We start from the raw sequence: 24,723 nt of genomic DNA on the forward strand, positions 1-24,723 counted from the left end.
AAACAATATCAGAGGGAATGCCGTGCAATTTAACAATATGGTCGACAAAAGCTTGCGCCAACGTTTTAGCATTGGGTAAACCAGGGAAAGGTACGAAATGAGCCATCTTGCTAAAACGGTCCACCACCACCAGGATCACCGACTTCCCCGAGGAACGAGGAAGATCCGTGATGAAGTCCATGGACAGGTGTGTCCAAGGACGGGAAGGTATGGGTAACGGGAGAAGGGAACCTGAAGGCCGTGAACGAGGGACCTTAGCGCGAGCGCACGTCTCACAAGCAGCCACAAAACCCTCCACCGACTTACGAAGAGCCGGCCACCAAAATCTCCGAGCAATGAGATCTACCGTGGCTCTACTCCCGGGGTGACCAGCAAGAACCGTATCATGATGCTCCTTAAAGAGTTTGTGACGTAGCTCAGGAGGCACGAACAACTTCCCAGAAGGACAACGGGCAGGTGCCTCAGTCTGGGCAGCCTGGACCTCGGCCTCCAAATCGGAATATAGAGCAGAAACAACTACCCCCTCCGCCAAAATGGGACCCGGGTCCTCGGAGTTTCCTCCTCCCGGAAAACAGCGAGAGAGAGCATCAGCCTTCACATTTTTTATCCCAGGTCGGAATGTAACAACAAAATTGAATCTGGAGAAGAACAGAGACCATCTGGCCTGTCTCGGATTCATACGCCTGGCCGACTCCAAGTATGCCAGATTCTTATGGTCGGTAAAAACGGTGATAGGGTGCCTGGCCCCCTCCAACCAATGGCGCCATTCCTCGAAAGCCAACTTGATGGCCAACAACTCCCTATCTCCCACATCATAGTTTCTCTCTGCCGGGGAGAGTTTTTTAGAGAAAAAGGCACAGGGTCGCCATTTGGCAGGAGAAGGGCCCTGGGACAAAACCGCACCCACACCCACCTCGGAAGCATCCACCTCAACAATAAAAGGTAAGGAAACATCGGGATGCACCAAGACGGGAGCAGACGCAAAACTCTCTTTAATCTTAGAAAAGGCTGCAAGCGCCTCCTCCGACCAAGAGGAAAAATCCGCCCCCTTTTTTGTCATGTCAGTAAGGGGTTTGACAACAGAGGAATAATTCAAAATGAACTTTCTGTAATAGTTCGCAAAACCCAGAAAGCGCATCAATGCCTTCTGATTCTCAGGCAGCTCCCACTCAAGTACAGCACGGACCTTCTCCGGATCCATGCGAAAACCAGAAGCAGAGAGGAGAAAACCCAGAAATTGAATCTCCGATACCATAAAAAGACATTTCTCCAGCTTGGCATACAATTTATTTTCCCGCAGAATCTGCAGAACCTGAAAAAGATGATCCTGATGGGTCTGAACATCAGGGGAAAAAATTAAAATATCATCAAGATACACCAATACAAATTTCCCCATTAAATGGTAGAAAATACTATTAACAAAATGCTGAAAGACGGCCGGAGCATTCATCAGGCCGAAAGGCATAACGAGATTCTCGAAATGCCCGTTAGGGGTATTAAAGGCCGTTTTCCATTCATCCCCCTCTCTGACCCTGACCAGGTTGTACGCGTCTCTCAAATCCAATTTGGAAAACACCTTGGCCCCAACAATTTGGTTGAAGAGGTCCGGGATCAGAGGAAGGGGATAGGGATCGCGAATCGTGATACGGTTCAGCTCCCTAAAATCTAGGCAAGGTCTCAGAGAGGCATCTTTTTTTTTAACAAAAAAAAAAACCCGCGGCCACAGGTGACTTTGAGGGACGAATATGCCCCTTCTCGAGACTCTCGGAGATATAAGTTCGCATTGCGATTCTTTCCGGTTGTGAGAGATTGTAGAGGCGTGCTTTTGGCAGCTTGGCGCCGGGAATGAGGTTATTGGGACAGTCAAACTCCCGGTGAGGAGGTAGCTCCTGAACACCGCTCTCGGAAAACACGTCCGAGAAATCAGAGAGAAATGATGGCATAGTTTTAGTAGACACCTCTGCAAAAGTCGCTGTGAGACAATTCTCTCTACAAAAGTCACTCCACTCATTTATTTGCCTTCCTTGCCAATCAATAGTGGGGTTATGTCTAGTGAGCCAGGGTAACCCCAAAACTAGAGGAGAAGGCAATCCGTTAAGGATGAAACAAGATATATCCTCCACATGAGTGTCACCTACAGCTAGCCGGATATTGTGAACAATGCCCTTCAGAGATCTCTGTGAGAGTGGAGCAGAGTCAATAGCAAAAACAGGTATATCCTTTTCTAATGTGCAAACCTGAAAACCATGCATGGCTACAAATTGAGTGTCAATAAGATTGACGGCCGCTCCACTATCGACAAAAATCTCACAAGAAATGACTTTGCTCTCTAGCGCCACCCTGGCAGACAGGAGAAAACGGGAACTGCAGGTCAGAGGAAAAGCATCAATTCCTACATCAACTTTTTCCCAAAGTAGCAGATGAAGCAGAATTTGATGATTTACCTTTTGAGGTTTTTCTCTTATTATCGCTCTTAGTACAGTTCAAGAATCTCCTAGAGGGACAAACATTTGCCAAATGAACTATGCCCCCACAACAAAAACACACCATACTCTGAGGACTAAATCCTCTTTTATCAGGGGCAAGTCGACCTAGCTGCATGGGCTCCTCCTCAGAGGGGAGCGAGACAGGATGAGGCCCCTGCACACTGAATGAGTCAACACCACTGCCCCTAGACTGACAATGGCTGGACAGAGAGGTCTCGTTTCTTTCTCTTAGACGCCTGTCAAGGCGTACCGCCAATGACATGGCAGACTCTAAGGACGTTGGTCTCTCATGGAAGGCAAACGCATCTTTCAATCTCTCTGAGAGACCATGACAGAACTGACTCCGGAGTGCAGCATCATTCCAACCCGAATCAGCTGCCCATCTCCGAAATTCAGAACAATAAAGCTCCGCAGACAGTTTGTTCTGGCATAAAACACGTAAGTTAGATTCGGCCAGAGCAACACGATCCGGGTCATCATATATCTGCCCCAGGGCCACAAAAAATCCTTCCACGGATCGAAGGGAGGGATCCCCTGTTGGCAGCGAAAAAGCCAAGTCTGAGCATTACCCCTGAGCAGGGAGATGACAATCCTCACCCTCTGCTCCTCCTTACCAGAGGAGTGGGGACATAAGCAAAAATGGAGTTTGCATGCCTCTCTGAAGCGAACAAAATTCTCACTGCCCCCGGAGAACGTTTCCGGAAGTGAGACCTTTGGCTCGCAACAGACTCCATGAGCCGGAGCAGAGCCCAATGCTTGAAGCTGAGTCATAGATTGACGGAGATCCGCTACTTCCAAAGAAAGACCCTGCATGCGGTCAACCAGGCCAGAAAGCGGATCCATGTCAAAAAAGGACGGTTTTGGTGGATTATAATGTCACGGCTGTATGTGAGCAACAATAGTATACACAGTAAAAGAGCTACTGACCGGACCCAAACTAGGGAGGATAAAGGGTGACCCCTGTCAGACCCTCAAAGCTCTCCCTATTCTGCTAAAGCACATGCCCGGATCCAAATGGCGGAACGAGGCATGCCCACGTGCCTAAGACTGATGACCACTGTAACCCCTACAATAGTGAAAGGGGCACGGCCACCGGTGCCCTACTCAGTATATGGAGGGAACCGTGGCCACCTCAGATCCAGTCAGAAAATAATCAGGAACACAGCAAAGTCTGTACACTTAGCTGAAGGTGTTGCAGCCGCAGAGAAGACGAATCCAAGGACAGCTGGCAATATCCGGAGTGCTTGCTGCAGCAGAACACAGGTCCAGTGAACTGATAGCTACAAGTGAAGATACTAAAGCAAGAGCTACAACTGAAATGAGAACTATAATCCACGCCCTACAATAGGAGGAGGGGTGATATAAAGAGAGGGAAATCAAACGCATGAGGAACAGCTGGGAGGAAGGAAACCAAAAGTAAACAGAGCAGTGAGAACTCCTCCCAGCTCTAGTAGTGACATCATCACAGGGGTGGAGAAACAGAGCTGTGAGAACGTCCCAAAGCTCTGGTAGTGACAATTCCTCTCTTGTATTCTTTTTTTCCTGGATATCTCATGACCTTAAAAGGGTTGTCCCACCATAAGAATGTATCCCTTATTCCCAGGATGGGCAACCAATATCTAATTGGGGAGGGTCCATCAGCTGGAAGCCCCATAGATCACAAGAATGAGGTACTGGAGTCTGTCCCAGTGAACTGAGCCGTGATCATGCATGCGTCCTGCCACTTCATTTAATTCTGTGGGACTGCCAAAGAGAAGATGAGTACAGCACTTGGCTATCTCCAGCAGTCCCATTGAATGAATGGAGCAGCATTGCGCATGCATGACTGTCGCTCTGTTCACCCCAGGAAATCCAGCACTTCATTTTTGTGATCATTGGGGGTCCCAGCAGTCGGACCCCACCGTTCAGATACTTATTCCTTATCCTTTGGGTAGGGGATAAGTTCTTATGGTGGGACAACCTTTTTCAAGGAGTTGCCCAAAAAACATGGCCTGCTTCTGTCCATGGCCTGTGTCGGGTACTGCAATTAGGCTTCATTAATTTAGGACACAGCCCGTTGACAGATCTAGCACTGTTACTGGAAAACATGAGTCCTGACAACCCCAATAAAGTACCCTGCAATTAATTTAGTGGGCTAAATTTTGGGGACCAGGGTATCCAATCCAGAAGCTGAGACCCTCTATTATCTATGTAGGGACAGACTTAAATCGCCTGGTATAGCCACTGTCTAAAATCCACTTTTTCCAAGTGTCTTTGCATGTGTGGCCACATTTCATTTCAGTTTGTGTCTTAACACTTGAAGCCATTACTCGGCCAATGCTTGCCTGCTTCCAATATGCGCCCTGCATGGAGCTGCTATCACCACCGTGGAAGGAATTGGGAGCGCAACCAGTAGGCTGCACCCTGTACAGGTAATTGATTACTAGAATTGCAGAAAACAGCAAATGATTAAATCTTCCCCTTAATGCATTCTTTCTATTAATCTCTGTAGATTATACCTATTATATTTTAATAACTCTAAGGTGCTTATAACTGGTATCATATATATTATCTTACCTAGAGATGGTAATTATAGATTTATTTTTCTTCCGTAACATGTTAGGCTTGATTATAAAATTACTGGCCAGGATCGTGACAGGTTTGAGCATGAAACAAGTTTTAGCTGGCACGTATTTTGTAATCTTTTATTCCAATCTCTCTGATCTGAATATAATCCCCACATGGGTACTTCTCAATGTCTAATACATCTTAAAAACAGATTACCATGTATAATGGCTTTCCATTTCACAATTTACATCTTTGTTTTACAGCTCTCAATTTATAAACATATGCATAGCAATTTTCTTTTACTTGGACCCTTTATTAATTTTGGTATGGAGAATTAAATCTATCTCTTATATTGCTTTGGTCACTCAGTACATGACCTATGTAGGTGATGGGGGAATAATGAGTGAAGAAGGTATTGGCCTATGCAAGGAACTACAGCTAATAGTTTTCCATGTAAAACAAATGTCAAATATTTCCCAAAACTCGATTCACACCATGTCCATGGAGCACATAGGGTGTAAATACTGGGAGAATTGTCCCACATGTATGACAATATGCCTGTAGTTTAATGGCCACAAATATGCCAAAAGAGTGCCTGTCTGCCATACCTTTGTAAGGACATTGGTTGTGTGCAAGACCACAGAACTTGTACTCAGATACCCCCAGGACTCACGGCTGAGCTAAACTGCACAACAACCAGTTGCAGACAGTTGCAGAAGCAACATATATGAAGCACGCATCAACACTGGCAGAAAATAAAACACTAAAACAAACTCACTGGTGGATGGCAGGAACTGATTGCTGATGGTCACAGATGGAGAAGATGATTCAGCAATGGAGTGGATGGCAGATTTATGGCATACAGTTGGATAGCAGATACATGACATTGAACAGAAACAAAGCCTACTGAACGGACCCTATCTGAAGTCAGCAAAACAACTAGAACACTACAACAGCACAGCAACAAACAAATCCCATACAGAAAAACATGTAAAAATGTAATCTGCACATGTCCAATCATATAATACGTAAACGTGCCACGTAAGACCTTTAGCGCATGCAAACTGGAAAAACTGGCATGTTGGTGAACCAGAAAATCCTGGGAGGAAATCCAGGTAGCAGGGTTTTTATTCGGCAGTATTGTGGACCCTTTAGCTGCATCACACTGCATTATTGGGTGCTACATCATCTGTTGTGCTATTATGTTCCTTTTTAAGTGCCCTGTTGAACTTCTGTTCCCTATGACTTCATAGGGAAAATGCATTGGGATGATAGGTAGGGTAATATAGCTTCAGGGACCGCCACCGAGAAGTGGGACCACCGCTTCTGGGCGATTACTCCACTTTTATTAAGGGGAGGCCAAATGGCAATATGGCGAGTTTTTCATACCTATTAGCTGCCTAAAAGCGGAGCAGAGGACAGATTATTAATGCTATATTAATCCCTAGGAGTATGAGCATACAAATATGGAGCAGACCCAGTCTCAGTATTGATCCGTGATTCAATGCATCATGGAGTAAAGAAACCTCTTAACGTCTCGCAAAACCCTTGAATATTGAGAAGACCAATTTAAAAGAGAGTGTGATCAGCTGAACCGGTGTCACATTCCGGCCCAAAATTACACTGCCAACAAGATAAGGTTGATGGATATGGAGGACATCAGTTCTGTTCATCTAATCATGAGTAACGTCACCATAAGAAATAACCACTGGCTGTGATTATGTTGGCGATATGGTCACTGAAACTAAGGACAAGGCAGAATAAGTGTCCATTCACACGTCCGTATGTGTTTTGCGGACCGCATATTGCCGGCACTCCCATAGAAAATGCCTTTTCTTGTCTGTAATTGCGGACAAGAATAGGACATGTTCTATTTCTTTGAGGAACGGAAGTGTGGATACGGAAGTGCGGATCCGTAAATGCGGATGCGGACAGCACATTCCGACCCCATTGAAAATGAATGGGTCCGCACCTGTTCCGCAAAATTGCAGAACGGATGCGGACCCATTTTGCGGATGTGTGGCTGGACCCTTACTAAATGTTTTTTTTAGCTCTGTATATGCAAAAGAAGAGAAAGGAGCTGATATTGGCAATGCCAAGGCTGTTAGTATATTCAGAAATATGGATAATTGTAGATATGGTCCAAGCTAAGTTAAATAAGTAAATGGCTCCAGGTCCAGATGAATTCTACCCAAGAGTGCTTAAAGAACTTGGTTCAGTCATTGCTGGTACAGTGCCAAGTGACTGGCGTAACTCAAAAATGGCTTAACTTCTGTTGTGGGAAAATGTTTGAAGGACTCTTAAGGGACTATATACAGGAATATGTGACTGTTAATAATATTATAAGTGATAACCAGCATGGGTTTACCAAGGACAGAAGTTGTCAGACTAGGGCTCTTTCACACTTGCGTTATTGTCTTCCGGCATAGAGTTCCGTCGTCGGGACTCTATGCCGGAAGAATACTGATCAGGATTATCCTAATGCATTCTGAATGGAGAGTAATCCGTTCAGGATGCATCAGGATGTCTTCAGTTCCGGTACGGAACGTTTTTTGGCCGGAGAAAATACCGCAGCATGCTGCGCTTTTTGCTCCGGCCAAAAATCCTGAAGACTTGCCGCAAGGCCGGATCCGGGATCAATGCCCATTGAAAGGCATTGATCCGGATCCGGCCTTAAGCTAAACGTCGTTTCGGCGCATTGCCGGACCCGACGTTTAGCTTTTTCTGAATAGTTACCATGGCTGCCGGGACGCTAAAGTCCTGACAGCCATGGTAAGTGTAGCGGGGAGCAGGGGAGCAGCATACTTACCGTCCGTGCGGCTCCCCGGGCGCTCCAGAGTGACGTCAGGGCGCCCCAAGCGCATGGATCACGTGATCACATGGATCACGTCATCCATGCGCATGGGGCGCTCTGACGTCATTCTGGAGCGCCCGGGGAGCCGCACGGACTGTAAGTATACTGCTCCCCCGCTCCCCGCTCCTACTATGGCAACCAGGACTTTAATAGCGTCCTGGGTGCCATAGTAACACTGAAAGCATTTGGAAGACGGTTCCGTCTTCAAATGCTTTCAGTACACTTGCGTTGTTACGGATCCGGCAGGCACCTCCGGCAACGGAAGTGCATGCCGGATCCCAACAACGCAAGTGTGAAAGAGGCCTAACCTGATTTGTTTTGATGAGGCGGTGAGTAGAAGCCTGGACAGAGGGGCGGCTGTGGATGTAGGGTTCGTAGATTTTGCAAATAGATTTTTGATACTGTCCTTCGAGCATATTTAATAGGTAAAGTAAGGTCTATAGGCTTAGAAAGTATAGTTTGTAATTGGATTAAAAACTGGCTGAAGGACCGTGTCCAGAGTTGTGGTCAATGACTCCTATTCTTATTGGTCTCAGGTTATAAGAGGTGTACCCCAGGGTTCAGTGCTGGGTCCTCTGTTATTTAATTTATTAATGATATAGAGGATGTATGGCTTTTTCAGTGTTTTGCGGTCCGTTTTTCACGGATCCGTTGTTCCGTTTTTTTTTCCCGTTGTGTTTCCGTTTCTGTTCCGTTTTTCCGTATGGCGTATACAGTATACAGTAATTACATAGATAAAATTGGGCTGGGCATAACATTTTCAATAGATGGTTCCACAAAAAACGGAACGGAAACGGAAGACATTCGGATGCATTTCCGTATGTGTTCTGTTTTTTTGCGGACCCATTGACTTGAATGGAGCCACGGAACGTGATTTGCGGGCAATAATAGGACATGTTCTATCTTTAAACGGAACGGAAAAACGGAAATACGGAAACGGAATGCATACGGAGTACATTTTTGCGGAACCATTGAAATGAATGGTTCCGTATACGATCTGTATACGGAATGCAAAAAACGGCCAGTAAACGGGGGAAAAAACGGTTGTGTGCAGGAGGTCTAAAGTGGGGAAAATTGGCTTCTACCTCACAGGGGTTTTTTTTTTTGCCTTCCTCTGGATCAACTTGCAGAATAACAGGCCGAACTGGATGGACAAATGTCTTTTTTCGGCCTTATGTATGTTACTATGTTACCCCGGAAGGTTAATTTTCAGTGTAGGATCAGGTAGTCCTAATCTTAGACTCCAAGGTTGAGGTAAATTGGTTCCACTGGGCTTGACTCAGGAGGACAGAGACAAGACTGTCTCCTCTGCTTCCTCCTAACTCCTAGTCTCTTATTTTCTGATCTCAACTAACTTCTAACTTCCTGTGGCTGCAATATATAAATGGTGTAAGAGACCTCTAGTGGTGGAAACATGTAGTGCATGTTACCAGCCTGTAATATGGATTTAGCAGCATAGACAAAGGAATAGTGCATAATGACATCATACAATATATATCAATTTGGAGTGGACCATACACCAATAGCACTGTTTCTATTTTTGCAGATGACACTAAGCTATGTAGTACTGTGCAGTCAATGGAAGATGTTCGTAAACTACAAGCTGACTTGGACACTCTGGCCCTGATTTATCAAAACTGGTATAAAGAAAAACACGCTAAGGCTAGTTTCACACTAGCGGCAAGGAACTCCGGCAGGCTGTTCCAGCGGGAGAATAGCCTGTCGGATCCGTGCTGCCGCTAGTGCACGCGTGCCCCTCTCCGGCCCCATTGACTATAATGGGGGCGGGCTTGAGTTCTGGCGGCAGCACGGCAAACATGCCGAGAGGTGGGCGAAATAAAACTATGGCAACCCTTAGTTGCCCGTAGCAACCAATCAGAGTGAGTCTTTTTCATTTTCCTAAGGAGCTCTGAAAAAAGAAAGTTGGAATCTAATTGGTTGCTATGAGCAATTAAGACAGTTTTCCTTTGCACTAATTTTGAAAAATCTCCCTCTCTGAGTGTTCGGGCATGAACTTGGGGTTCAATGTGGATACATGTAGAGTTATGCATCTGGGTAGTAATAATATATGTGCATCATACGTCCTAGGGGTAGTAACACTGGGAGAGTCACTTATAGAGAAGGATTTGGGTGTACTTGTTGTAGATCATTGACATTGTATGCTGTTATTTAGTCTATCAGCTGTTTATAAGGATAGCAGGATGTTGTCATGTATTAAAGGTGGCATGGACTCATGGGACAGGGATGTAATATTACCACTTTACAAAGTTTTGGTACAGCCTCACCTGGAATATGCAGTTCAGTTCTAAGCGCCAGTCCATAGAAAGGATGCTCTGGAGCTGGAAAAAGTACAAAGGAGAGCAACTAAACTGATAAGGGACATGGAGGGTCTAAGTTATGAGGAAAGATTAAAATAATTAAATTTAGATTTGAGAAGAGATGTCTAAGGGGGGACATGATTAATCTATACTAATATATAAATGGGCCATACAAAAAATATGGTAAAAAGCCATTCCATGTAAAACCCCCTCTAAAGACAAGGAGGCACTCCCTCCGTCTGGGGGAAAAAAAGTTCAGTCTCCAGAGTTGCCAAGGCTTCTTTACTGTAAGAACTGTAAATTTGTAATAGTCTACCTCAGGATGTGGTCACCACAGGAACAGTGGGCAGTTTTAAATCAGACTTAGATGAATTCTTAAGTTAATTGGGATTTAGACGGCTAAAGAAAGTGGCTTTTAAAAATACCTTTATTATATTAAAAGGGTATGGGTATATTTATACCATTATATTGTGCAAAGAGACATACAATTACTTGAATTTCTTACAGGGGATTAGTAACCCCCATGAAGACATTCATAGTGACAGGATAGAGAGAAGGATTCAAAGGAGAGGACCAAGGTCTTATAGAGAGGGCAACGGCAGATAAATCTCACCCTGGTTGCCCTACAGACTGCTTAGCCCAGGGCGACCCCCTGATGGCTGAGGTTCCCTGTCCCCGAACCTAATCCTATCCAGTCCCTGTTGAACCCTAACAAGGGGAAGATAATTACATAAAGAGTGTCAACGGTTATCCCAGAGAATGGGTACCGCTGAAGCTCTCCAGATAGAGAAACGAGACCCCGACGCGTTTCACCTAGAACTTTCTAGGCTCATCAGGGGGTGATCTTAATACAATCATAGATAAACAAATGCGATACTGAATATGATACTTAGCTCCAAGCGGGATACAAATGGTTTTGTTGACCACCAGAAATAGGACTGTCCTACTGTAGATACCTAGAAGGGATGTATATATTCAGTCAATATAGAGCCGGCATCCTTCAGAAAAAATATATATATCTGTTTAAGTCATGCCAAGATACATCCAAACAGACAGGAAGAAAACGGCCTACTTACAGGTGGACAGGTGATAAAGTCCCCAAAACCAAATCGCTTCAGCCATGTTATGTCTGGCCGCTATTGCACTATTTATTCTAGTTGGTGCGCTTACCCAGGGCTGACGTCCGGACGCCAGAGACTTACTTCCGGTATTTGGACCGCACGCCTTCTTTCCTGGGTAACTTCCGGTGACGTGGAACGCACCGTGAACCGCATATAGTTCAATGTATCAGACCCAGGAACGGGAAGTTCTTATACATCACTTCTGGATTCATGATGGAACGCACCCTGAGACGCAAGTTGTCTTCAAGAGTGCCGAGATTAGCATAGCAATAATATAATCGTTATTAGACCATGGGTTTATTGATGGGGTAAGGATCGCCAACAGACTCCATGTTTTTTTGTTTTTTTTTAAATCGCCATATATTGTGCGTTTTTCCCACAGCCCTAGCTCCATGGAAGTGGATGGGGCTTGCAAGAAAAATGCAATTGCTAGGAGATGTAGATTGTTGTTCTTCAGTTCTTAAACGCTTAAAATCCGGATGCCATCCAGACAGAAAAAATGCACATGCTGAACTCAATCGCAGACAAAACTTTTGTGCAAAACCATCTGTTTTTGTTTGAACAGATCTGGACACAATCCGCATCGCTTGTGTGAAAGAGGCCTTATTCAGATAAGTCAGACATAGTCCCTGCCGAAACAAAATTAGGAACTAGAATCTAGATGAACATGAAGCAACTGGGAGAACCCTGTTGCTCGTAACAACCTTTGGCCAGGATGCCGAGGTGTAAACTGTATTGAAAAGCACAATCAATTACAACTGTATACAAAAGAAAACACACACAAGTATACTTATTTAAAGAGGACCTGCCACCACAAAATGAAATTCAATCTGTAGACAGCATGTTATTAATCAGGAGGAGCTGAGCAGATGGATACATGGTTGTGGAAAAAGATTCAGTAAAACATGTTAGGGCTCATATATTAACAGATATACACCACTTCTGTGGTGTATATCAGTCGTAGATTTTGTCACAAGCCATTTTGAGTCAAAATCTGGGACTTTTCCCCACTCACGCCACTTTTCCGACTGGTTGATAAAAGGGAGCGTGGCATGGGTTAAAAATGACAGCGATGTAAATATATAAATTGCATGTTTTACTGAATCTTTTCCCACAAATATACAGTCAGGCTCATAAATATTGGGACATGGACACAATTCTAACATTTTTGGTTCTATACACCACCACAATGGATTTGAAATGAAACAAACAAGATGTGCTTTAACTGCAGACTGTCAGCTTTAATTTGAGGGTATTTACATCCAAATCAGGTGAACGGTGTAGGAATTACAACAGTTTGCATATGTGCCTCCCACTTGTTCAGGGACCAAAAGTAATGGGACAGAATAATAATCATAAATCAAACTTTCACTTTTTAATACTTGGTTGCAAATCCTTTGCAGTCAATTACAGCCTGAAGTCTGGAACGCATAGACATCACCAGACGCTGGGTTTCATCCCTGGTGATGCTCTGCCAGGCCTCTACTGCAACTGTCTTCAGTTCCTGCTTGTTCTTGGGGCATTTTCCCTTCAGTTTTGTCTTCAGCAAGTGAACCTTTTCAGATGATCCTCTAGAATGTAATCATCAACTTGCATAGTATATTTACTTTTTTTTGTTTTACTCCCTTTACCTGTAACCAGTCCATGAAAAAATACGCAAGTCACTATAGGTTAATCATTACTTACTGTTATGTTCAGAGGACTTTGGCAAATGCATGATTTCATTTATCAGAACGCACTAAACTCAACACAGATTTTCAAGGCTAAATTCACACACAACAGATTTGTTGTAGAGATTTCTGCAACTTAAGTCAGTTCAAATTGACTATATTATTTTTTTTTTCTGCCAGGAACACACGAATTTACACCTGGCGTGTTAAAAATAACAGCAACCTCAATCAATGGAGGAAAAGCCAGGCCCCATTGATTGTAATGAGACCCAATTTAAGCTAATGGGCAAAACAATACATTAGGGTGTATTCCCAAGTGTCGGGCCCCGTTTCATGACATTGAGCAGCAGTGTCTGACTGGGGTTCTTAGGGCTCACCACTGGAAATTATTCTCAAGGCCCAACCTCTTTATCATTAATAAAATTTTATGAGTTTTGAAAGTGACTGGCTCCAAAGACAGTCAAACAGGGTTTTCTCTTAGATCTTTGGAACCCATTATGGTATCAGAGACTGGGCCCACCAAGCCCGTTCATTAATTATTTAGTAATTTACCTAGTGCACCAGGACTACCTGTCTTGGGTTATTACAAGTGTGACAATGTCGGTCAGCTCTTAAAAGGACATACATTTATTTTTGCTATTGGTCCTTTTACTTTGTATTCCGCTACTTTTATCTATTTCATAAAATCCTGTTAGAGACACCACATTCTGGGATTTTTTTTTCTAAACTATGAGATTATTCTACAGTGTCTGGTGTACAGTTTAAATAACCAGTGCAAGTTCTGTGCAAAAATCGAGCTTAAAGGAACCTAGCAGACTGTGTAATTGTAAATTGTATGGATCAGTATCTCATCGGTCCATGAGTACATAGGTGAAGAGAATGATTTGCAAAGTAAGTCAGAGTTTTGTGTAGATCACGGTTAAACTAAGGAATTGTGTTCAAAGGTGAACCTAGGGTAAAACATTCTACACTGTACAGTAAGCTTGTATTTGTCACAAGGTTCTTTTATGTATTTTACTATTGTGCATTTAGATTTTGTGTCTGACATTTTGTATATTAACGCTCTTTAGTTGCAGTTTTATTCTAGCGTTAGTCATTTCATGATAAGTATCACCTGCAGGAAAGGATTGCGAAAGCTCATGGCTCTCAGTGTGGTTTCTGTACTCCTGGGATGGTGATGTCTATGTACAGTCTGATAAGGAACCACCCTCAACCCACCATGCTGCAGATAAATGAAGCACTGGGAGGTATGACAACTGAATCGACTTCATGGTATCATCTGACTTTTGTTCCTACTATGTAAAGGTCAATTGAGGGGCAGTGAGGGGCATCATTGGCTAAACTCCCTTCTCTTTAATCAGTTGCTGATAGAAATGCACAAGTGAAGCCAGATACAGCCTACTATTCTTGTGATACTGACCACATTTGGTGATCAGTTTGTACTGTGTATTAGAGAGTCATCTACAGATAACGGATAACTGCAGATCTTCCCTGATCAATTACATGAGAAGTCGTATTCAAAAAAGTTATAGGCTGGAGCTACACCTTTTTGTGGCACTTTTAATAGATATTAAGACTACTTTCACATCTGCGTTTTCCTTTCCAGTTTTGAGTCCCGGCAGAGGATCTCAAAACCGGAGGAAAATGCTTCAGTTTTGTCCCCATTCATTGTCAATGTGGACAAAACTGAACAAACCAGAACAGAGTGCGCCAGAATGCATTCTGTTCTGGTATGTTGTGTTCCCATGCTGGGTACAAAACCGTTGCAAGCAGCATTTTTGTGTGCGGCATGGGAAACTGAACATGCCGGATCCAGCACCAAAAACCATGTAAGTCAATGGTGCCGGATCCGTTTTTTTTGAGACATTGACTTACAGTGGTTTCAGTGCCAGCATGTTCATTTTCAACATAATACAACCGGATCCATTCTGAACGAATGCAGCCGGTTGTATTATTCAAACAGAAGCGTCTTGCTGTGATTTTGAGATCCTATGCTGGATCTCAAAATAGGACATCAAAAAACGCATATGTGAAAGTAGCCTAACTGTCGAGCTACAAAAGTAGTCTAAAGCAGTCGCCTGACTTGTACAGTCTTGTGCACTGCAGCTGTCACTCGATAGTAAAAGCTCAATAAATAATGCACACGGCCACCATGTAGCCTTCTCCATTTTGTACACAGGAACTCCCTATCCTAGGGGGCCCTCCTTATAGTTCCTTACAGGCATTTTGCTTGCTTGTCACTCTTAAATAAGTTATCCAGGATTTTTCTAAGGATAGTTCATCAATATGAGATCGGCAGAAATCTGACTCCCAGCACCCCCACGATCAGCTGTTTTAAGAGGCCACAGCACTCCGTGAGCACTTAGGCTCTTCAAGACCATGCAATGCCGTGTACATCGGTCACGAAGCCTAGGAGCAGCTGTACAGAGACTAATCTTCGTACAGTATTCAAACAAAGTTTTGACAGAAGCGACTTCGGATCTAGGCTCCGAAGCTTACTTCGCTCGTCACTAATAGTTTCTTTGTAACATACTGTACAGCACTTTGCTTAGGATTCTCTGAGGACTCTTCAAACAGCTGATTAGTGGTGGTGCCGGGTGGTGCCAGAGGTTAGGTTATTAATAGGTTATTTGTTCCCCCAGAGAACCCCTTCAACAGCTATTGTAACAGCTAAAATGTAATAAAAATGAGATAAAACAGCAAATATACTTTTACAGAGAAATAATTTTCTGGTCCCCATCATTTGAATTATTTTTTATTTTTCATATTATAATTTTTTTTATTTTTATGCCCTAATCAGATACAGAATGACAGACTGACAAGTTCCCTTATTACAAAATGCTATTCGCTGGGCGGCTACCCTCTATCTTCTCCCCATCCAACTTGATTGGATTGACAGGCCGCATATAGGGAGAGACCTGTCAATTCAGTCAAGTCAAAAGGAGTAAAACTGTCTCCTTTTAAAACTATGGGGGACATTTATGTTAAAATGTTTCAAAGTTTAGCACACGTGCTGCTTAAACATGATTTTCTGACCTTTTGGGGGGTTTCGCACCCAGGCTCGCTACTTTTCCAAAAAGTGAGCTGTGCTGGGTTGGGCCTAGACAGGTCAACACATTTATTATAATTACGCCAGGAAATTAGTGTAAATTATACCTGAAACCTACACTGGCTCTCTTGCTGGCATAGATTACAGTTTTGTCCCACAGGCCTGCACAGATCTTACAAAATTATTAATAGACATGCGATTCTTAATAATTATGGCGTATTTAACATCAGCGGGAGATAGATTAAGACCGGCGAGTAAAATGCCAATTTTAATAAATGTCACACTATGTTTTCTTTGAAATACTGCAGAATTTCAGAATTAGGCATGGGCTACACTACAAACGTTTGTAGTGATATTAACTTTAAGTATCAAGCCACAGCTACAGTACAAAGAATTACATTAGGGGGGATGCAATCTTGTGGACTGCAGCAGTCACTCAATAGCTAAAACCAGTACCGCTACAGAAATTTACATGACAGCTCAGGGATAAAGCTTAGCGCTTTGTATTGTGAGAGCTTGTCACTATTTCATTCTGTCTGTGCTTAAGGCAGTATGAATTTACTGTCAAGTTTCCTTCAATATCATCTGCTTGAGTTCAAGACATGTATTGCAACTACACAACGCTTTATCCGATTACGTGCAGAGTTGCTTTATGACCGCTGCATTTCATAGAACCGGATTAAATGGCACACTAGGCGCTGGCTGCTTCATAAATGTTAAAGATAATATCTAGCTTCCCTTATGTACACTGGAACTCTGCCAGATATTTATTTTTACGAGGGACAAGTGACCTTATCTTGAAAATATTCTAGCCGGTTTTATTTCTTTACTTAACTTGTGTGCTTTTTGTTAGGTAATCTGTGCCGTTGTACTGGATATCGACCAATAATGGATGGATGCAGAACCTTCTGTAACGTAAGTAAAGAAGCAGTTGACCAGAACTTGTGAAGGAGTTTCACCACCCTCCTAGAGCTTTCTTTTTCTCATTTGCTCTAAACCTGCCATGTCTTTGGTCTAGGGCAGTAAAACTATTCAATATACTTCAACAGAAATATGCATTCAACATCGAAATGAATGTTACTTTGGCATAACTGGAACTACTGTACAATCATCTGTCCATTTTAACAGCGTTATGCCATAAATGGGGTAAAAAATGGGGATCTTCATCCCTAAGGGTCAATTCACATGTCAGCAGAATGGGTCTGCATCCGTTCCGCAAATTGCGGAACGGGTGCAGACCCATTCGTTCTCTATGGGGCAGGAATGGATGCGGACAGCACACAGTGTGCTGTCCGCATCCGCATTTCTGGAGCGCGCCTGCCTATTGCGGACAGGAATAGGCAGTTCTATGGGGGTGCTGGCCATGTGTATTGCGGATCCGCAATACACCAAGGACGTGTGACTGAACCCTTAGACTGGAAGCTGACAGAGAACTACTTAATTGATAGACTGTCCCTGAGAGAAAGAGAACAGACATTTTACAGAAGGTTTAGAACCACATCACAATGCCTCGAGTCAGACTGTAAGGTATTGCACGTTTATGGCAATAAGACTTTAATGCTTGTAGAAGGATTTATTGCTTTGGTGCCCACCACCCTTAGAGATGGATGACCATCCTGTTCTAATATCTGCATCCCAAAGCCTGAGAATTGCAAAAATAGTTAAAAGAATATTCCTGAAATGGACTGTGTGGCTGGTCAGAAATGCATGCAGCTGCTCCATTTATTTCTTTGGGACTCGACTAACTCCAGCACTCCCATAGAAATGAATGGGACTGCGGTACGCATTTACAGCCAGCCACTCTGTTCAATTCAGGAGGGCTCCATGGGGTACGGTGCCACCGTTTTCATGATCTTGGGGTCCCAGCGGTAGGACCCCCACCAATCTAATGGTTATCCCCTATCCTATGGATAGGGGATAACTTTCTCTAGCCGGAATGCCCCTTTAATGAGAATGGAATTGCATGCCTGTAGCTATTTGGGAAGATGTGTAAGTGAACTTTGAGTGAAACTCAGGGAGGACTACTACCATCATTGCTACTGCCTATTCACAGCTATTGGGAAAAGTCTATTCTGTGATATACCTCAGAACTGTGCATATTGCTGCTATATGTACTGCAACTCCTATTATCTATTCAGTAAAGAGAGACTTTGTTTGCTCCATTGTCATCCACCGTCCTTGCCTACATCTGCCCTCCTATGCTGCACTCATCTTCCAAACATAAATAGCACCCCAATCACCACCAGGCAGGGGTCCCAAAAGGTCCAAGGTGTCCCCCAAGGGAAGAAAAGGTGCAACCTTCATTCACTGCCTGACCTCTGGGGTTTTGGAATGAGGACAGCCATGTGAACCTCCGCTCTTGTCAGTGCCACAACCGCCACCCCCCTCTTCCTAACTCTCCCCCTCCGGTCACTACACACTAGTTGCAGCTGCCTTTTCCTTAATGTAGCTGCTGCTCCACAGATTTGACGAATATTTTTCTTCCTTTACCCCCCCTCCACCCTACCTGATCCTGAGCAATTGATTGCATTAGTTTTGACACCTGATATGCTATTATGGCCATGTACTGTCAAACTCCAGGACGGATTGAACTACTGTGCTGTTATACTGTGTGTGCTGACTGGACAGTGTCAGATGACTGTGTTTCACTATTTTGAACTCTGATAGCCATCCCCTTGACAGTACAAGGCCTCGGGCATCCTGGACATCAAAGATAATGGTACAGAGTTGGGAATGGGGGGGGGGGGGGGACACACACACACTGAATATGTGGAGTTATTGGTCTACACCAAGGTAAAGGCGACTGCATTTGGAGGATTCGAAAGGTCATCTTGTGCTCAGAACCAGTGGCTTTGTAGTAAAACAGACAGCATAACTGTACAACCTATATTACTATTAGTACAGAATGCAATTTTCCATATTGTAAATTACATAACTTTGTTTTAAAAAGAGAGAGGATTGCTGTCAGCTGAAAGAGAATGGAACATGTTATGTCGATGGCGACACGAGCAAAAGTAATGGAGAAAATGGAGTCAACAGACTGAATGATGCTCATGATTCTGCCCATGGAGATGTGAGTTTTTCATTATTTAGATGTGTATACGGGCTGATGAAGTTACAACTAGTGTTTTCATTGCTTTGCATGGAGTCAGTAGCTCAGAATATTTTCATATTCATTCTTCAGTCTCAAACAGACCAGAGACAGAAGTAGCAACAGAACAGATGGAATCGGCTTGTTCTTGTATTAGCAATGAACTTCACCTCTGCTTTGTCTTGTAATAAGGTAGAAGTCAGCCATAATTTGTATTTGCTTACTTATTTCTTGTAGGTTTGCACTGGATTGTTTAAAGAAGACAACTTTTTGCCTCTTGATCCGACACAAGAACTGATCTTTCCACCTGAACTAATAGTAAGAAACATTCCTATCAATCGCAGTTTAAATTTATGTTAAGATTGAATGCATGTGTACTGTGTAAAAACGAAAGGAAAGATTTTCACCACCTGCTTAATATTATAATAGAACTGTCCCCAGAAATTGCCGTGCAATCTGCAGGCAGCATGTTATAGAGCAGGAGGAGCTGAGAGCAGATTCATATATAGTTTTGATGAAAAAGGTCCAGCAGTAAAACTTGTAATTTTTACATTAATATCAACAGCCCTTTGAATATCTATCGGTACAGGGAGGAGGGGTATTCACTGCCATCAATCACTGATAACTCCTCCCTCCTGTACCGATAGCTCTTCACAGGAGGTGAAAAAAGCAAAGCTATAAATATATAAATTACAGGTTTTACTGAATCTTTTCCTACAAAACGGTATATCAATCTGCTCAGGGGACTCCGGCAGGTGAACAGCCTGTCGGATCCGTCCTGCCGCTAGTTCACGTGTGCCCCCGGACTGCCTCTCTGTCCCCATTGACTATAATTGGGGCGGGGCGGAGTTCTGGCGGCAGCACGGCAGTGCACGCCGAGAGGCAGCCGGACTAAAAGTACTGCATGCCAGAGTCCCCTGCCGCTAGTGTTAAACTATCCTAATATTCGACATTCTTCCATTAGTTCTGTTTGATGTCATACCTGTCATTTCTGCTTGCTTAGTTTGTTGTCTAGTTTCTTCATACCCTTCCCCTTCCCACAATCCCTCCTTTGTGTGTTGCCAAATTTTGAGGCAGAGTTTCCACATTAAATTTTTGAAGACAGAAATAAGGAGTGGATTAAAAAAAAGAGGTGAGGTAGTATCTGTGGCTTTCAAAACTGAATTAAAAAATCCAAACAGGTTAACCCAGCCTTACTAGCATTCTTCCCCAGTTGCAGTAATCCTCTCTCAATATAGTCTATGCCCTTAAAAAGTTTTTTTCCGAGACTATGATATTGATGACCTAAATCTAGGATCGGTCACCAATATCAGATCCTTGGGGGGCTGACACCCAGGACCTCAGTGATCAGCTGAGGTCCTGGGTGAGGCCATTGATATCACGTTCATTGGTCACGCGGCTTAGCCACAGTTCAGTCCGGAAAATAGGGCTGAGCTGTAATGCCAAGCATGGCTGTTATCTAATAGATATAGAACCCCTTTAATTCATCCAAGTAGACATATTCTCTACTCCCTGAGCATCTGTTAACAGGAAGATGGAGATTTAGGGATGACGTGATGGCAAGCATGAAGAGGCACAGCTATCCACAATACAAACTTATGCCCTATCCTATGGATAGAAGATAAGTATCTGATTGGTGGGGGATTGACCACTGGGGTCCCTTATCCAAGTAAGAATAGAGCAGCAGGTGGAGTATGCATGCTGCCATTCCATTCATTCTCTATGGGACTTCCGGAGATAGCCAAGTATTAGGCTGTATTCACACTGACTTCATGGCTTCTGTTTTTTAGGAGCCATGGTACATCTGTTATGACCTATCTTTCAAGGATTCTGATGGATCCCATAGACTGTTCCTAGATATAATAGCACACAACATCAAGGAAACCTAAAGGGAAAGAAAGTTACAGAAATGTTAACAGAGCCTTAGGCTTCCTGCACACGACCGTAGGTGGCCCGTTGCCGTATTGCGAACCTGCAAATGCACGGGCACCGTTGCATGTGCATTCCGCATCACGGATGCGGACCCATTCACTTAAATGGGTCCGCAAATCCAGAGCTGTGGAATGGTGCTGTACGGAAGCACGGGACGGAACCCTACGGAAGCACTACGAAGTGCTTCCGTGGGGTTTCGTCCCGTACTTCTGTTCCGCAAAAAGATAGAACATGTCCTATCTTTTTGCGGAACGGGTGGATCGCGGACCCATTCAAGTGAATGGGTCCGCGATCCGCTGCGGCTGCCCCACGGTCGGTGTTTGTGCATTGCGGGCCGCAGCACGGCCACTGGGCGCACACGTTCGTGTGCAGGAGGCCTTATACAAATAACTGCAATGGAAATTTTGTTTGATGCAAACCTATTTTATTTTTATTACTGCAAGGTATAGCCCTTAGTAAGATGAGCAAAGGTGTTCTGAGAAATCAGAACACTACAGAAAGTTTAGCGGACTGAAAAGTGACCATTAAAAAGGGAGGCATAAGTGCTCACTGTCTCTGACTTATTTAAATTTGTGAGGTAGAGGGGTGTTACATGTTTTTTCAAACTGGTCCACTAGCCCAGTAAATCTGATAATGTAGCATCTACTGACCCAACACTTATTTGTACTTTTCCAGTAAGTATTATAGCAGGGAATTATATGATACAGCTAAATTCTGCGAACCATCCATCTTGGGTGGTGTACAAACCAACGTATGGCACTAAAATTCAGCACCTGCCATAAAAAAAGTTAAAATTAATGAAGTTAAAATTTTGGAATGTTGTTCACAAAGATATTCATTAGTTCTACAGTATGAAATGCTGGGAGTATGACAAAAAATTTTGTTACATATATTCTGTTCTCTCACCTGCAGTTAATGGACAATGAAAACAAGAGTGAGCTGATATTCCAAGGAGAGCGCATTACCTGGTTCTCACCAGCCAGTCTGCCGGAGCTACTACACTTAAAAGTACTACACCCAAAAGCTCCACTTGTGGTGGGGAACACTGCAGTAGGTAGGCAGAAAGCAAAAGATGGAAATGATAGTACATTATGAAGTTGTCCGTCTACAGAAAGTCTCATTGTCCTTGGAAAATATAAGGGTAAAAACATATTTTGTGCTTGGAATTATTAAAATATTAACTCCAGTCACAACTGATATTAAAAAGGCTTCCCACCTAAAAGAGGAGGAAATGCAGCCATATTGATTCTTAACATCCGCAACTGACAATGAAACTTTTGGATTGAACATGCTGATAAAATGATAGTTAGTAGCCAGGTTCTAAGAAGTTGATAAAGGATAGATATTGCTTATTAATATTAATAATTGTTATCAAAAGCAATATCTGACCTTGCTGGTATGAAAAGGGCGAAATTTTACCACTTAGCAGATGATACCAGTCAATATTCCCCCTAGCTCGTGGGATTGTTCTCAGTTTATACCAGCTACAGTATGTTGCCTTGGTATCACCAGGAATAACACACCTTTCCTTAAAGAGGACCTTTCACTTGTATAAACTATGTGAACTGAGTATGCTGCCATATAGAGCGGCGCCCGGGGATCTCACTGCACTTACTATTATCCCCGGGCGCCGCTCCGTTCTCCCGTTATAGGCTCCGGTACCTTTGCTCCTTAAGTTATAGTAGGCGGAGTCTTCCCTTGTCCTGTGGGCGTCTCCTTTTCCTAGGCTGTAGCGCTGGCCAATCGCAGAGCACAGCTCACAGCCTGGGAGAAAAAAACCTCCTAGGCTGTGAGCTGTGCGCTGCGATTGGCCAGCACTGCAGCCTAGGAGAAGGAGACGCCCACAGGACAAGGGAAGACTCCGCCTACTATAACTTAAGGAGCAAAGGTACCGGAGCCTATAACGGGAGAACGGAGCGGCGCCCGGGGATAATAGTAAGTGCAGTGAGATCCCCGGGCGCCGCTCTATATGGCAGCATACTCAGTTCACATAGTTTATACAAGTGAAAGGTCCTCTTTAACTACGATATACTACAACATATAAAAATACTTTCAATATTGATCATATCAGTATACATACACCATGTAACTAGCCTATAGTCTAATAATCTAGACAAAAGATTCTTAGCTTTGGCAAAGTGATGTTACTCAATCAACCATGTGTCCAATTTAAATATCAAAACAGGACTGAATCTCAGCCCTGTAACAACCAGCATGGTTACAGTTATTGTTGGCACTATTGCTAAAATGGCAGGAACAAAACAGAAAAATTATACTGTCTTACTATGGCTAGTTTTACATCGCTGCATATATGAGCATGAAGCCCAATCACCAAACTGAATCTATTTCGCTAAAGGGTTTTTATTACGGGCGTATGGAACAGGTCCACATCCAACAAAAATATACCTGCCAGGTTTTTGAAGGTAGGACGACCCCGATGGTAGGACGACTCATACTCAGGATTCCTAGAAACCCTAAGTCGCCCTGGTAATCCCTCACTTAGCAGCAGGGGAGAGACAACCTGTTCATCCCAGTCATGGAGGAACAGGAGTCTCTATCTGAGGCCAGGCTGCAAGGAGAGGGGAACACATACAGCTATAGAAATGGCAGGTAAGTGAAAACTACTACACACTCACCTGCCACAGACACACTGACTGTAACCCGTGCACAAGTGCTGGTGTCCACACCAACATTAAAAGGACACAGCAGACACCACAAACCACACAGGGACCCAGGACAACCATAGCTGCAATAAACGTGAGACACCATAAGAACATCTATGACCACAAGGGTAGCCCTCACTGGACAGATGGAATATGAAGACCAGGAGGATAGCTCCAGCATACACCATGGCTGGAGTACCCCCCAGCTTCAGGCATCCAGCAGAGGCTAAATGGCCCAAGCAGCCACACCCACACACACATAAACCAAGTGTAAACAAAACACTAGGAAGGGAGTTAACCCTTCCAATACCAGACAAGGGAAGGAAGCCACTTAAAAGGGAAATGCACACACAAGCATAGAAAGCTACATGTTGCCGCAGGCAACAACATGTGCAGTGCGCCAGTCCTGCAGGGTGAGCGAATATGAGGTCACAGGGGTAGTTAACAAACCGAGGGTTGCTCTTGGTACTCACAGTTTTTATTTACCCTGGGCAGGCGTACAGCAGTGATGGAGAGGCTGGCACAAGAATCCTCTGGGGCACTCTCTGTGTATAGGGACCAGGCCAGGTGGTAGGTGAGGTGCCCTGGGTGTTGGAAGTTTAATGTGCCGGTTGCAAGATCCCTTATAGTTCGTGACGCCAATGCCGGTAACGGTGGCACACCGATTTGTTGTAGGAATAATTGAGGTACACAAAATTGCAGTGAACCAGAACTTCTTTTTACTGAACAGTTCAACTATTTACAGGTTTCAGTTAGTTCCACATGTACAATGTTGGTCACAGGCAGGCTTCACATAAGTGGCAGGCAAAGTCTTTGCAAGATACTCAGAGGGAATAACACTTACAGATCAGGCTGTATTTTCCTCAGATCCTGTCTGGCTTTCTCCAAGGCCCGTATGCCCTATAGCTGGCTTTATCCTTGGGTAGGGAAACCTTCCTCTGGTGTAAATCCTCTTGCTGTAAATATCCTTCTGCCCTTCAGCTTTCTACTTA

The 24,723-nt window shown here is 43.8% G+C and overlaps 1 protein-coding gene across 2 annotated transcripts in view; it reads left to right on the forward strand.

Moving 5' to 3' along the window:
- Positions 1 to 24,723, forward strand: part of LOC121007452 (aldehyde oxidase-like) — a 292,875-nt gene that overhangs the window by 15,015 nt on the left and 253,137 nt on the right. For both annotated transcript variants that reach the window (XM_040439380.1, XM_040439381.1), the window contains exons 4-9: positions 4,789 to 4,897; positions 14,117 to 14,243; positions 16,899 to 16,960; positions 18,996 to 19,118; positions 19,374 to 19,454; positions 21,981 to 22,122. In XM_040439380.1, coding sequence (XP_040295314.1) covers positions 4,789 to 4,897; positions 14,117 to 14,243; positions 16,899 to 16,960; positions 18,996 to 19,118; positions 19,374 to 19,454; positions 21,981 to 22,122 — 644 coding nt within the window. The remainder of the gene's footprint in view (positions 1 to 4,788; positions 4,898 to 14,116; positions 14,244 to 16,898; positions 16,961 to 18,995; positions 19,119 to 19,373; positions 19,455 to 21,980; positions 22,123 to 24,723) is intronic.

Source organism: Bufo bufo, chromosome 7, assembly GCF_905171765.1.
Source record: "Bufo bufo chromosome 7, aBufBuf1.1, whole genome shotgun sequence".
Classification (NCBI taxonomy): Eukaryota; Metazoa; Chordata; class Amphibia; order Anura; family Bufonidae; genus Bufo; species Bufo bufo.